This window comes from Prionailurus bengalensis, chromosome E1, assembly GCF_016509475.1.
Source record: "Prionailurus bengalensis isolate Pbe53 chromosome E1, Fcat_Pben_1.1_paternal_pri, whole genome shotgun sequence".
Lineage (NCBI taxonomy): Eukaryota > Metazoa > Chordata > Mammalia > Carnivora > Felidae > Prionailurus > Prionailurus bengalensis.
Genome location: NC_057347.1, coordinates 16,519,430 through 16,533,913, shown reverse-complemented (window position 1 = coordinate 16,533,913; position 14,484 = coordinate 16,519,430). Strand labels below are relative to the sequence as shown.

At 38.2% G+C, this 14,484-nt stretch overlaps 1 protein-coding gene across 2 annotated transcripts in view; it reads right to left on the bottom strand.

Moving 5' to 3' along the window:
- Positions 1 to 14,484, bottom strand: part of BLMH (bleomycin hydrolase) — a 45,797-nt gene that overhangs the window by 12,536 nt on the left and 18,777 nt on the right. The window contains exons 7-12 of one of the 2 annotated variants that reach the window (XR_006298003.1): positions 8,921 to 9,076; positions 7,871 to 8,029; positions 7,690 to 7,757; positions 6,231 to 6,348; positions 5,731 to 5,814; positions 3,452 to 3,518 (exon numbers count right to left, since the gene is read on the bottom strand). Coding sequence is in view for 1 of the 2 variants with exons in the window: in XM_043585551.1 (XP_043441486.1) it covers positions 3,449 to 3,518; positions 6,231 to 6,348; positions 7,690 to 7,757; positions 7,871 to 8,029; positions 8,921 to 9,076 (571 nt within the window). In the remaining variant the exon portion in view is untranslated. Of the gene's footprint in view, positions 1 to 3,448; positions 3,519 to 5,730; positions 5,815 to 6,230; positions 6,349 to 7,689; positions 7,758 to 7,870; positions 8,030 to 8,920; positions 9,077 to 14,484 lie in introns of those variants that run through there. The other variant, XM_043585551.1, reaches the window with a different exon arrangement.

Below are 14,484 nucleotides of genomic sequence, written 5' to 3'. Positions count from 1 at the left end.
AGCTGAAGATTTCACCAAGGATTACAGGCAGATCACAAGGATCAAGACCTCAGTTCTCTCAACATAATGGAATAAATTAGCAAAAATAAAACTTTTATTAAGTAAAGAGGTATAGTTGAATGGGAAAAAAATAATAGTGGCCCAGAATCCTCTTTAAGAGTAATTAAGTCCAAAGTAATAAAGGCAATAACTCACACTACACAAAAAGAGCACTTGTCTGACTTTATGTGTTTATTCTCTCTTAAATGGATACTACCACGAAGTGTAAACCCTGAGAGGTTTGTTGTTGTTGTTGTTGTTGTTTTGTAATGCAAGTGCCTGACTTAGGCTTTGATTGCAATGGCATTCACTGCCAAGATGTTTATCTCAAATAAACACATTGTCAGCCACATGACTAGAGAAAGAGCCAGGCCACCTCCCCCAACTGAGGCTCCTTTGTTTTAGAAATCCTAGTTGATTTCAATAACTGACCATTTAGGCCACTTGCTTCTTCTCTTCCCACGCTTTAAGTTCCTGCTCTTATGTTTTAAATTCACCAATCAACAGTGAGCCTGCAAAACCCTAGTTTCCCATTCTCAATTCTATTTAAAGCAGAACCTCAGGTATGTGCATGCTCTCTGTCTACCTGTGACCTCAATGTCTGGCCCCACGTGAGCTGTGTAATTTCCAGGTTCTGTAAGCAATAAACTTTTACTTTTTCAAAGTTTCCTGATGGTTACCACTTAAGGGTATCCTGTAATCATAGTAAAAACCACAAGGGCGGTCAAGCCATGACACCGGCTATGGACAGGCTGAGACCAACAAAAAACACTACTATCTATAAACTGAGTGACTGTGACAGATGGAAAAACATCACAGAAGCAAGCCAACAGGTCCAGGCTCATTTAAACAAACCATAACTTTAGTCCACTTCCTAGACACTAACCATTATGGACACAAGCCCAATTACAAGGGACCAAATTAGACCAAAAATGAAACAGAAGCTACAGAGGTCCATCTGAAGCAGTATCTTATGTTGTAAAATGTTACAAATATCAAATCCTTCCAAATTAAGACAAGCTATTCCTCTGCATCCATTTCTTAACTACTACCAATTTGCAGATGTAACTGAATTATGAGTGTCCGTTACTTTCTGCTAGGTTTGTTAAGGTTTCTACTCCTCTCCACCTGATCCCTATGTGTATTTGTCTTAAAACAAAATTCATCATATAAGGAATCACCAATTTTAAAATATGCTGCACTTGGGGGGGATACCCAGGTGGCTCAGTCGGTTAAGCGTCTAATTTTTGATTTCGGCTCAGGTCATGATCTTGCGGTTCATGGGTTTGAGCTCTGCATTGGGCTCTGCGCTGATGCTGATGGTATGGAGACTACTTGGGATTCTGTCTCCCTCTCTCTCTGCCCCTCCTGTAATGTGCATGCTCTCTCTCTCTCTCAAAAATAAACATTGAAATATACTTTAATTCACACCAGTTAATTTAATTAATACGTGCCCACAATCACAGAATAACAGCAGGGAGATATGCAACTATCTGATGATGAACTGCACTAACAGCCCTGGTATTTGTTTACATATAAACACCGAGCTGCTGAGTTTCACAGCAGATCCTGGGGATGGTTAGTCCAAATCTACCAATGATCCTATCACGGGGAGATGAAAAGACTTGGAATGACAAATTAAATGGCTTCCAGGTTTTGGCTCTCATGTATGGGCCCATGCTGCTGAATCACAGCACACTCAAGTTTAAAACTCAGGTTAGGGGCGCCTGGGTGGCGCCGTCGGTTAAGCGTCCGACTTCAGCCAGGTCACGATCTCACGGTCCGTGAGTTCGAGCCCCACATCGGGCTCTGGGCTGATGGCTCAGAGCCTGGAGCCTGTTTCCAATTCTGTGTCTCCCTCTCTCTCTGCCCCTCCCCCGTTCATGCTCTGTCTCTCTCTGTCCCAAAAATAAATAAACGTTGAAAAAAAAACAATTAAAAAAAAAAAAAAAAAAAAAAAAAACTCAGGTTAACAGACTCTTCTAAGACAGTAGTTTGCAAATATAAATGACTGACGCCCCATCTGCTCACTTCCAAACCTCCACACCCTTTCTTCTCCATCTTTTACCCTTGGAAATCCTACGGCTCTGAAAAACATAGCTGGGAAATCACTATCTAAACATACAGGGAGGCAACAGGCAAAGAGCTGCTGAGATCTCTATTTTCTTTTTCAATAAGGATGTTTCCAGCTGATTCCTGATTGGTGGGATGTATGCTGAAGTTTGATTCTAAGTGTTTGGGTATCTACTGGATTTCTTACCTACTTCTCAGTCTCCTAACTGGTCTAGTAAGCTGTGGTTATGGTGTTTTTCCTAACCAGAATCCACTGACTAATGTTAAGAATATGGGCTGGGGGGGGGGGGGGGGCGCCTGGGTGGCTCAGTCGGTTAGACGTCCGACTTCAGCCCAGGTCACGATCTCACGGTCCGTGAGTTCGAGCCCCGCGTCGGGCTCTGGGCTGATGGCTCAGAGCCTGGAGCCTGCTTCTGATTCTGTGTCTCCCTCTCTCTCTGCCCCTCCCCTGTTCATGCTCTGTCTCTCTCTGTCTCACAAATAAATAAACGTTAAAAAAAAATTTTTTTTTTTTTAAAAAGAATATGGGCTGTGGGAAAGAGTGGCTACAAAATGCCACCAGCACACACGTACAATACTCTATGGTGGTTGCCACTTTGGGTTTGAAACCCAAAAAATTAAAGCATAAAAACACCTTAGAAGGCTTTGATCTACTATGAAAAACTGTCTTGAAATATATGGTCTCAAAAATTTGCAAAGATATACCCTAAACTGTTAGTCAATGGTAATCTCTGGCTGATATCACTATTAGAAATTTTTATTTTCTTCACATTGCTTATATATCTATTTATTTTTCTCCAACTCATATTACCTATTACCTGTTAGCTTTTAGCCTAATTACTATAATGTCCTTATGACTTCTGCCTGGGTTTTGATTTGTCATAATAGAGCAGTTCTAAACAGTAACCAGAGCACTCCTCTGCTCTTTGGACTTCTAAGGACTCTCCAATAAATGCCTAAAGTTTCTTGCCAATCCTATTCTCCCACTCAGAAGGCTTTAACTTTCTAGAGAGCGCAGTAGGTGAAAATACACCAAATAGCATTTGGTCATTGGTCAAGTGATTCTGGTACAAGATCTAGAAGGGTCAGCATGGTTTAGAATGAATGATAGCACATATTGGTGTCAGAGATAAACTGCGGGTTCTGGCACACCATGCTGGTCACAGGGATCGTGGGGGCACACCAGATCCTTAGATTTTCCATAGAATAATCTAGCTAATAGACTAATTACTGAAAAATACTCCACACTAGTGCAGCTTTTTACTCATATGTCTTAGGAGGCAGAGTAGCACTGACTCCAGTCAACCCCGAGTTAGTATTATCAGATTAAGCTCACCTTTGTGGCCATGATCTTCACCCCATGAATTCTCCACTCTCCATTTCACAAATGTACCATCCTGATCATCCTGCAAAAAAGTGGATAACAGTGTATGGTCTGAAACTAGATCCCTCCTGCTGAGGTGTCACATAATTTTAGCTCTTCTTCAGCCACTTAGAAGAAACAGCCTTCTCTATACAGCCATGATCTACATGACCAGGGCCAAATATTCTCTACTATAACTAAAGGGATACTCTAATAGAAATGGGGTTTAACTCTTGAGGTAAAAATGCAATAAATCTAATAAATACTATTTTCTCCATTACACTGTAGTCTATATTAAAAATAAGCATAATAAAATGCTCCTTGGCTGAAAATACAAAATATTAAATTACTAAAAGTGGTGAATACCATCTGAAGATGGGGACCCTTGCTTTTAATCAATTAGCATTCTTTGTAATGGCTTCCCACTATATTGATTACAGAAATGATTCTAAGACCTAGTCAGAGTTTTAAAAAGAAAACAAATACATTTTCATCATACAGCCTAATTTTCTCCTTAGGGGAACCAAGTAATGATACTCTCCAAATGTGCACTTTTATTGATTCAGTTACACAAGTATTGAATTTAATACAATACAGATTGAATGGCAAAGCAAAAGGACTATTTTCATAAAACAAAATCCAGATGGTTCTACCGTTCTCCCTCCTCTATCTTCATTAATAAAATAAACTCAATTATAATCTTCTTAAAGGAACAATGTCACTTATCATGATAACCTTCATTTATAACCTTTACTATAGTGACACAGAAAGGGATAAGAGGAAGGCTCCATTTGGGAAAAGACTTTATTCTTTTATGTTTACCCAGGGCATTTGCTGATGTCAAAACAACTTAAATCTTTGTAGCATGAGAAGAAGAGTTGGCTACTGCATTATCTCCTAATGATTTCATCTGTCAACTCCCACTTGCATATAACTGCATGAGTCTCAGCTACATGGGATTTGACTCTACTCTTGGCAGTTTTCTTAGATCTCAGTAATTTTCAGTCTCAGAAATAGCCAAAAATCAAATCAACAAGTTTCAAACACCCTTATCTGTACTACCCCTGCATCGCAGCCCTAGGTACCTTCAAAACCACATAAGTAAACTCTACACTCTGGGGCTCGCCTATTGGATGTGTGTTCTGGTTTTCTACCCCCCTCACTGTAGAATATATTTATTTTCCTTTTAAATATCTGTATTAGATCTGTTAGAATCTGTATTACCTAGGGTCATTTATTACAATGAGTCTGCAAATGTTTCCTCTCCTTTCCTTTGCCAATGAATTCCTGCATGGCCTACATACAGCTGTTCTCTATGTCATCTACAAATATAGAATAATACCTGGACCTCCCTCATAAGGATTCCAAGAAATCAGCAACAAGAAAGAATATCCCAGAGTGTAGCTACTAGCGCTTACTTTTGTATAACCGTTCAAATGCAGTGCAAACTAGTTTTGGCAGTCAAACCCCAAATTGGAGGGAAGAGAGAAATCGCAATATAAAATTCCAGTTATTATAATATAAATTCTGCTTTATACTATTAGCACATAAAGTGGCTCCATTTCCCTGAGGAAAAAATGACATCTTAATAAACCATACCAATCAAAGAATGGAAGTGCCACAGAAAATGACATAGTATGTAGGATTTTTATTTCTGAGTAAGTATGTATGATTCTTAGTTCTGAAAAACAGGAATATCACACAGATGGAAAATGATAAAAAGCTGAACCTCTCCTGGAAATTACAGGCTTTTTCATTTATTTTTGTCCTTTAATAATCCTCTAAAAAATTTAAAAATTTAATTTAAGGAGCTTCACTAAATCCACCTTTAGTTATAAATCCACTAAATTTTACAATATAGCAGTCCAAACATACAAATATGAACTCAATGTTTTATTCTAAGTATTTTAGTATTTTATTTAATTTTGTATTTCATTCTATTTTTTATAGTATTTTATGAAAAGTTCCTTCTAATGTTTTGCTTCTAATGTCAAGGTAGTTATTCTGTGACTTTCCAGTGATTTGGCTACAAAAAGAACATTTCTGCTATGATGGTAAAGAATTAAAGTAGTTTGAAGCCTTTTTTTCCTTTGATCACTAGCACAGGGGTAAAATATACACTTTACAGCCTAGAAATGGGTGAGCTTATTCGTGAAAGATAAAATTTCAGTTACTGTTTCCAACACTGTGTCCTAGAAATAGTGACACTACTTTTCACAGTATTTCATAGTAAATTCTAAATACTTTATATTTACATTTTCCTGAATAGCTGTGCATAAATCCAGTAATGGGCACAAAATCCTCAAATTACTGTTCCTGAAATTTTAGTGGAGAAGAATCTGAATGACAAATGAAAAGAAGGTAAGTCTAAAAACATAAGTCATCAAGATATGAACATAATTTAATTCCTTATAAATAGAAGTTATTTTATTTATAAGTTAATTCCTTATAAATAGAAGTTATCTTCTCCCCCAGGTTCTCTTGCTGATTTCTCTTCACACCAAGAACTTCCAAAGTCACAAAAAAGCTGTTCCTTCCCTACCCTCTTTGACCCAAATTCTGCTCCTCATGGAAAGTTCCTATTTTTATTACCTCTGAGCAGGCAGCCAAACCCCAAGTGACGCGAGTACAATGTTTTACTTGGAAGTTAACTTTTAACAGAAATCACATGAATGAAGCTCTCTTGGGTAACAGTCTACAGGAGAATGTAGGTCCATCTGTGCAAACACTGCAGTAGGCATGCTGAGGGTCATACCTTCTCTGAGACAGCAGTGAAGGTCATGGCGTGGGTCATAAGTGACTCACCAAAAGTCAACCTCTCAGCTTTATTCATGTTCTTCAAGGAGACACCAAACACTAACTCATGATCATAGCTGTAAAAAGAATGGTAGTACAGAATAAAGACAGTACAATCAAGGGGGAAAACCGGCTTCGGGATTTAAAGGAATATAGAAGAAACTGAAGGGGCTCAACAGTTCCAAATAAATATGGGCTGTAGCATTTCAGAGAATACACATGCAGAATTTAGTCTCTCGATGGGATTCCATTCTCTAAGTGTCACAAGAGTGCTGAGAAAAATATGAAGTAATTAAACATATTACTTCAATATATTGATATTAAAATATGAAGTAATTAAACATATTACTTCAATATGTTGATATAAACATCCCCATATCAAAAAGCTGACAAGATGAGTTTGTAATGGTCATTTTGGCAAGAAAAACTGTAAAAAAGCCTTTTTTTTTTTAAGTGTTTGTTTATTTTTGAGAGAGTGCGAGCAGGGGAGGGGCAGGGAGAGAGGGAGTCAGAGGATCCGAAGTGGGCTCAGCGCTGACAGCAGAGAGTCAGATGCGGGGCTCAAACCCACAAACCAGGAGATCATGAACCTGAGCATAAGTCAGATGCTCAACCGACTGAGCCACCCAGGAGCCCCTCCCCACCAAGAAGAAACAAAAAAACAAACTTTTGAAGTAACTTAAAAAAATAAAAAAGATCTCTTCTGAGCTGAATTCATTCAGTTTCTGAATTCATTTAGATCACTGTTGATGGTGAAATTTAAATAAACAATGTCAAAAATATTGAAGAATATTGTCAAAGTTAAAAAAAAAAACATGAATTCTCTCTTTTAGCAGATTTCTTTCCTCTGTTGTTAACTGTCAGCTAATTTCTCAACTTCTTAGAAATAACAATAAGAAAGCATAAAGGGGTGTATTTTATAATAGTCAAGGAATTTTGTATGATTTAGTTAGCAAATGAATCTTCACTGTCATAAACAACCAGGAAAATGCTTTAAAGCATACATGGAAATTAGTCCTAGTTGTCATAAAGACAAAATACATAAGGCATCAAAGAGAAGTAGTTAAGGATGAAATAGCGAATAAGAAATCTAAAAAACCTTTCATTACATCTTAAATGCACTGAGCAGACTTACAGAGCAACTATTTTTAAAAATGCTTTTCTCATATAGGATGGCTTTTCAGGAACATGCAACAATTTCAACTTAGTATGAAGTATGATCTTGACTTCCCAGGTTAGAGCATGTATGTACGTGGAGGTTCTGCTATGAGTCCTCAAACTCTACAAGATGCAAAGAGAGAGACCACCCTTGACCCTTAATCTTTGGGTGAACCTCAGCTGAGTCATTTCATACCAAGAGTACACTCCAATAGCAACAACCCACAAAGGATTTTTTATTTTAAATTTCTTGTACTCACACATTCATATCACTGAGGCCCAGCTTGCCACTGAAGTGTTTTCCAACATCGCAGCCGAACCACACAGCCTAGAAATGGAGAAAGAGGAAAAAAAGAAAGTCAACATAAATCCTATTTTCCTAATACACCAAACAAGCGGAGGTTTTAACCCCAATGTGGAAGACACAGAAACAACACCAACCTCTCCATCTTTGATGGAGGCTGCAACCATCTTCTTCAAGAAGTCAATGGGCTGGTTGTTATATAGAGTTTTTCTCCCGCCAACCATATTGCTTAAGTAGTCCACTGTGTAAACTCTGTTGTACTTGTGCTGGGGCCGAGGGTCATTCACTAAACAAATCTATTGAGATCAATACCACATTGATTAGAACATAAAACCAGGAATGTGAAACAAGACACACACACCTCTCCTCTAAGTTCATATGTGGGCATCAAACTCATCACCTCTGCCTACAAGAAAAAAACATTACAAATACCTTGTGTTAAATAACAAAGAAACAAAAAGTGAGTCATGTGAGAGAGATTCTTGCAGAATCCAGTTGGGGACACCCTTTGGGAGCTACATCTACTTGTTTTTCCTACTGGCAAGAATTGCCCCAAAACTAATTCTGAAGAACTGTATGCACGGAGTATCAAGGCAAGATAGAGATGACATCTCTATAAGATCCTTGCTCTCAAGTTACAAGACAAGCTCAACTCCTGGCAATACAGCAACCAAGCTGGGATTCCACTGATAATGTCATTTGCTTATAAGAGGTTCAAGATACCAACAAAGTAAGAGGCTCTGGTCATCTTGCTAAATTGGTGGAGAAGACATGAAGAGAGCAGAAAAAACTAGGAGAGGACAGTGCTTCCTTCCACAAGAGGGTTCCTAATGAGCCCACGGTACAGAGGTGCTCTGAACCCACAGTGAGAAACACCTAATCTCCTTTTATGGTCTTGCACTTGAGATTGATTCTGGGCCCAAATCATGGAAGCATGTGCGAGTTAAACTGACTGCTGGCCTAAAGTTAGAAAAGTCTCTGAAGAGGAGCACTGAGGAAAGGTGACAGATCCTGAGATGATCAACTTCATAATTAAGTACATAAAATATGTCAGAGGAAGGGGGAAAAAAGTGTGTTTAGTGTCTTGTTTGATGATCGCATGTTAACCCAAGAATCTTATGCCCTTCCCTGTAGTCAACAGGTATCTGAAAGTAAACAGCCAGTGGCTGCCAGTGCCTGTCTCCAACCTTATTTTCCATATTGAAGAGTGGCTTGACATGTTCCCTGTAAAACTCCAACGGTGTTATGGGGCCAATCTTCTGATAATTTTTATCTTTGTCTCGATACTCCCAGGTAAATGTCTCTGGTGGATTACCCAAACAAATGCACACCACTCGGAATATCTGGAAGAAAGGAGGACAAATGAGCAATGGCTAGGGAAAAGTGTTACCTCGTCATTTTCTTCAAGCTTGGGAAACACAAGAAATCAGCAGCTTATTCAAGCCAGAAGTTTCACAGGAAATCTAGTACTTCCAAAAATTTGAAGGCTGATGTCTAGGACTTGAGATCATTCAACTTGTGAGTTCATAAACACTCTGAACAATACAATTCTGAAATGTTAATAGTTAGTGCTTAGGATTTTCCCTGCAAATTATACTTCTTTAGCCAAGAAACCGCTCACCACTGATACCCAATAAGATCTGGGTTGCTACTCTGGTGATTATATTTTAAGTGACAAATAATGATGTATTTTATAAATGGATTTCCTTCCCTTTAGGCATCTAGGTTTTCCATTGATTATGACAGGGATCTCCACTAACAGAAAAGGCATTAACTTTTCAGTTGGAGCTTGGATGATAATGCCTATTAAAAGTATTATTAGAACAAAAATAACTTCTAGTGGAAGGTACCATTTTTGGGGTCATGAGACCCTAACATATTTTCTAATGATGTCACACCTTTCAAGTTATCATTATAATCCAAGGATATATTTTGCATTATTTTCATCTTATAAAAAGACAAAAATAGAAGCATAAAGAAATATCTTGTATAAGGTCTGCTCTATCAAATTTGCTATATCTTTTTAAAAATATAACATAATCTCTACCCCACAGTTACCACCCTGATCCAATTTCATCAGTTATTATCTGCATTATTTGTACTACACGTTTGTATACTCCATTACATTCCAGAGAAATGAATATTTATTGAATGTGCCTATTTTATGCTAGATACTAGGTATCTGCTAGGCTTTGTTAATTCTCATAACACTCTCTCAAGGTATAATTTCCCCTCTCTCTTTTTTTTCCCCCAAGAGATTGAGACTCGAAGAAATTAAGATCTACTTAAGGTCACATAGCCAATAAATGCCAGAACCATGGTCTGAACTAAGGTCATACGTTGTTTTTTTTTTTTTTAAAAAAGCTCTATGGGTACAGGGTTTAAGAAAAGGGAACATTTACTGAATGTCATGCTGTACTATAGTCTTTGAATACCACATCTCTAAATCTTCTAAACAAAAGTAGTATGTTATTTCCATTTTACAAATAGAGAAACCAATACTCAAGGGAAAACTAATAAGGGAAAACTTCAAGGGAAAACTAACAGAAAACTAATAAATGGCAGAATTAGGATTTGCATTCAGATCTGATTTCAGTGCTGTTTCCATACCACCACGAATCAAGCATTTAACACTGTAACTTTCTCGGTTTCATATAATTTGTCTCCTCAAAAGACCATAAACTTCTTAAGGATAAGGACCAGGTCATGGATATTTGGTCTCTCCTACAGCATAGCATGTAGCACTATGTCTGATCTAGATATAATAGCTGATCTGAACACTGTTCTATTCTCCACATCATTAGAGGATGAGTAATTTTAGAAACATTAGTTTCTTCAAGTCATTTCCCTGTTGAAGATTTCATAATGCTTTCCTATTACCTCCCACAACAAATCTAAATTCCATGACCTTATTTACTATTCTCACTTTTGTTACTGAGACATAACATATATTCAGTAAGTATATAAAGTACACTAATCTGAAATATACAGCTCTATTCAACTTTTTACATACACACATACCAATGTAACTACCATTTATATCAATATACAGAACATTTTCGGGGCTCCAGAAGTTCCCCGGTCCCTTGGCAATCAATAACCCACACCACCCCCACGTTAAGTACCATTTTGACTTATATAACCATTGATTAATTTTGCCTGTTCTTTAACTTCATATAAATGGAATCATACAGCATATTTTCTTTTGTGTCTGATTCTTTTGTTGACATAATGCCTGTGAGATTCACTGGCTGTGCTGTGGGTATTACTAATTTGTTCTTTATTGCTGTATAGTAGTCCACTGTGTAAACATATTATAGTTTATCTACTCTCTTACAATTTGAGACATGTTGCTTTGTTTTATATTATTTGTTTACCGTGATTATAAATTATCCAAGCCAGTTTGTAACACTTCCAAGTCAGTCTGTAATACTTTGGAAAGAATAGTTGGCTCCAAGCAAACTAACCATAGTTACACAAGTTCTAACTTAAAAAAAATATTTCCAAAGTATAATCTCCAGAGTCTCTGACACTGTATCTTCTTGATAAGAGGCTCTGCTGTTCTGAAATAACATTCCCTGTTCTCAAAGGTACGACTGACAGAGAGCTTTAGATAGCCAAGTCTGCTCTCTGGTGGTCAACCTGGGAATGTCACCTGCTTCTCACAAGACGCACTTGGCATTCAGGACAAAAGAAAAATACTAGTCATCGAATACAAGTCATTATACACAATTGAATAAAGTAAGACTATAACCACATACCTCAGATTATAAGTACATATGAAAAACCGTAATTATCCATTTAGGAAAATATATTTGTGACTTCAATTGAAATTATCCACTCCCCATCCCAGCACTTGCTATCTTTCCTTTATTTTCCTCCATAGCACTAACCTTCTAACATATTATACTTTTTATATATTTTATTCATCTCTATTAGAAAGTAAACTAGGGGCGCCTGGGAGGCTCAGTCGCTTGAGCGTCCGACTTCGGCTCAGGTCACGATCTCGCGATTCGGGAGTTCTAGCCCCATTTCGAGCTCTGTGCTGACAGCTTGGAGCCTAGAGCCTGCTTCAGATTCTGTGTCTCCCTCTCTGTCTCTCTGCCTCTCCCCTGCTCACATTCTGTCTCTCTCTCAAGAATAAATAAACATGAAAAAAAATTTTTTTTAAAAGAAAGTAAACTATATGAAGGCAAGGATTCCTGTCTGTGTTGTTCACTGCTACATCCCAATGCCTAGATAGTACCAGGGATATGTGTTAAAGAAATACCTACTGAATAAATAATTTGTAAATGTGATTTTAGACTAAACTTAGTATAAGAACCAACCCGATAAAAAGGTGTTAGAGAGCCAAGGGAGTGGATTCAGGGAATATGGGCTCTCTAAAACACTAAAATACTGAAGGCAGAGAAATATGGGTCTCAATGACACATGGGAACTGAAAGTGCTTTTTCTCTAACTTCCCAAACTAATAATAAGGTGACCCTGCTGACTCTGAATATAGTTTAAAAACTAAACAACAACAAACCCCAGAGGAATCCAATGTTTGTAATTATTCCTTAAATAGAGATCACCAGAGAATGTTGTCTTAAAATTGTGACATGAGCGAAATATAAGAGGGCAATGGTATGCCAAAAATTTATCTCAGTGAAGGATTCACCGAGATCCTTCCCTTGCATACTTTGGGGAGCAAAGGGAAGCCATGCTGAGACATGCTGCATCTATACCTGCCTCTTGTGGCCAGCTGGCTTCTATGATTTTATATCCTTGGCTAATTAAAATTATTGGGAGTTTATGGAGTGCCTGGCTGGCTCAGTCAGCAGAGCATGCAACACTTGATCTCGTGAGTTCAAGCCCCACAGTGGGCACAGAGGCCAATAAATAAATAAACAGGGAGTTTAAACTAACCTCAAGGGGTGCCTTGGTGGCTCAGTCGGTTGAGCGACCAACTTCGGCTCAGGTCATGATCTCACGGTCTGTGAGTTCGAGCCCCGCGTCGGGCTCTGTGCTGACAGCTCAGAGCCTGGAGCCTGCTTCAGATTCTGTGTCTCCCTCTCTCTCTGCCCCTCCCCCACTCATACTCTGTCTCTGTCTCAGAAATAAACATAAAAAAAAATTTAAACTAACCTCAAAATGCGGATATGTGTACCAACCTATAATCCATCAGAAAAGCTTCGACTGGTGTCAGAATGGCCCATGTCCTATTTCCAGTTTATATCCATTTTGTACTATTGCCTATGTTTCTTATTATATTGTCTACAAGTAGGAAGAATGTAAATTATAAAGGGTTTTGCCTCTTAAGTCTAATTTTATTAAAAAAAGATCCATTATAATGGGTCTCTAGAAAAATTTCTCCAGAGAGATCTGTTCATTTTCAATGATCTGCTGAAGTCTACATGGCGAATGATAAAACCAATAAAGGGAATGGAAAAAAGAAAAAAGGACAAAGAAAGCATGAGGCATGCAACATGGAACAGGGAATGTGTGGATCTCACTTTAAAGACAAATGATGTGGGACTAAATCAATTCCCATAGCCGTGGCTCAATGGGAGACAGACATCAAGTGAGAGGAGGAAGGGAGGATGTAATAGTTGACAATCAGCCATGAACACTTACCAGGGCAAGAGTTTAAAGCCGGCTACAGGCAAACACAGGATGGAGGAAACCATGGTAATTCAAAGGGTTAGAATGGAAGGTAGTTCAAAGATATCAACCTAACTACACTAAATGGAGAAAACTGGTAAGGCTAAAAGATTTTGGTGTCTAGAACCACTATAGAGGTGACAGAATCTTCATTTGTTTTTACAACACTGGGTTGCTGGGAGAGTGGACAATAAAGTTTAATGAACTATAGAAATATTAGTTGCTTACTGCTATAAAAAATGCAAAGCTACAGTGCCCTTAAGAGATGATCTACTCCAAGTTACTGATTGAGGAATTAGGCTCAAAGGTAAAATGACCTATTGATCACAGAATAGAATGGCCACAAGGACACAAAAGGGGTCACCGAAAATAGCTGAACTTTGAAGAAAGTTCAGTGTGGAGGATAAATAAGCTATTTATAAGAGGGAAGGAGCAGGGCCTTGGGGACTGCTGATAATGCCAAGAAGACAGCTCTCTACTGCTTTCTAGTGGGGAATGAAAGAAGGGCAACAATCTGTTAAAAAGAAAATCAAAAACACTCACCTGTGCCTGCAAGAGCAGACAGAGGAGATACTTTCTGGAGGCACTGAATATGTTTTCAGGCAGAGAAAGACATTAAAAAGTACCCTGAGGGGCGCCTGGGTGGCTCAGTTGGTTAAGCGTCTAACTTCGGTTCAGGTCACGATCTCACAGTTCGTGAGTTTGAGCCCTAAGTCGGGCTCTGTGCTGACAGCTCAGAGCCTGGAGCCTGGTTCAGATTTTGTGTCTCCCTCTCGCTCTCTACCCCTCCCCATGCTTGCTCTCTGTCAGTCTCTCTCAAAAATAATAAACATTAAAAAAAAAAAAGTACCCTTAAAAGGTATGTGCCTTTTCTGTGATGTTAAAGGAAATGAGCTCATACAGAGAGCTGATAACTAATAGTCAAATGATGATTTTGAGGTTACTTCTAGAGCAGTGTTTGAATCAAAGAAATAGTTAGAAATGCAGACTCTCCAGCTGCATCCAGACCTGAATCAATCTGCATTTTAATAAGATCTCCAGTGGATTCATAAGTACATTAAAGTTTGAAAGCACATTTATTCTTTCCCTCCTTCAAACCCTTATTCAA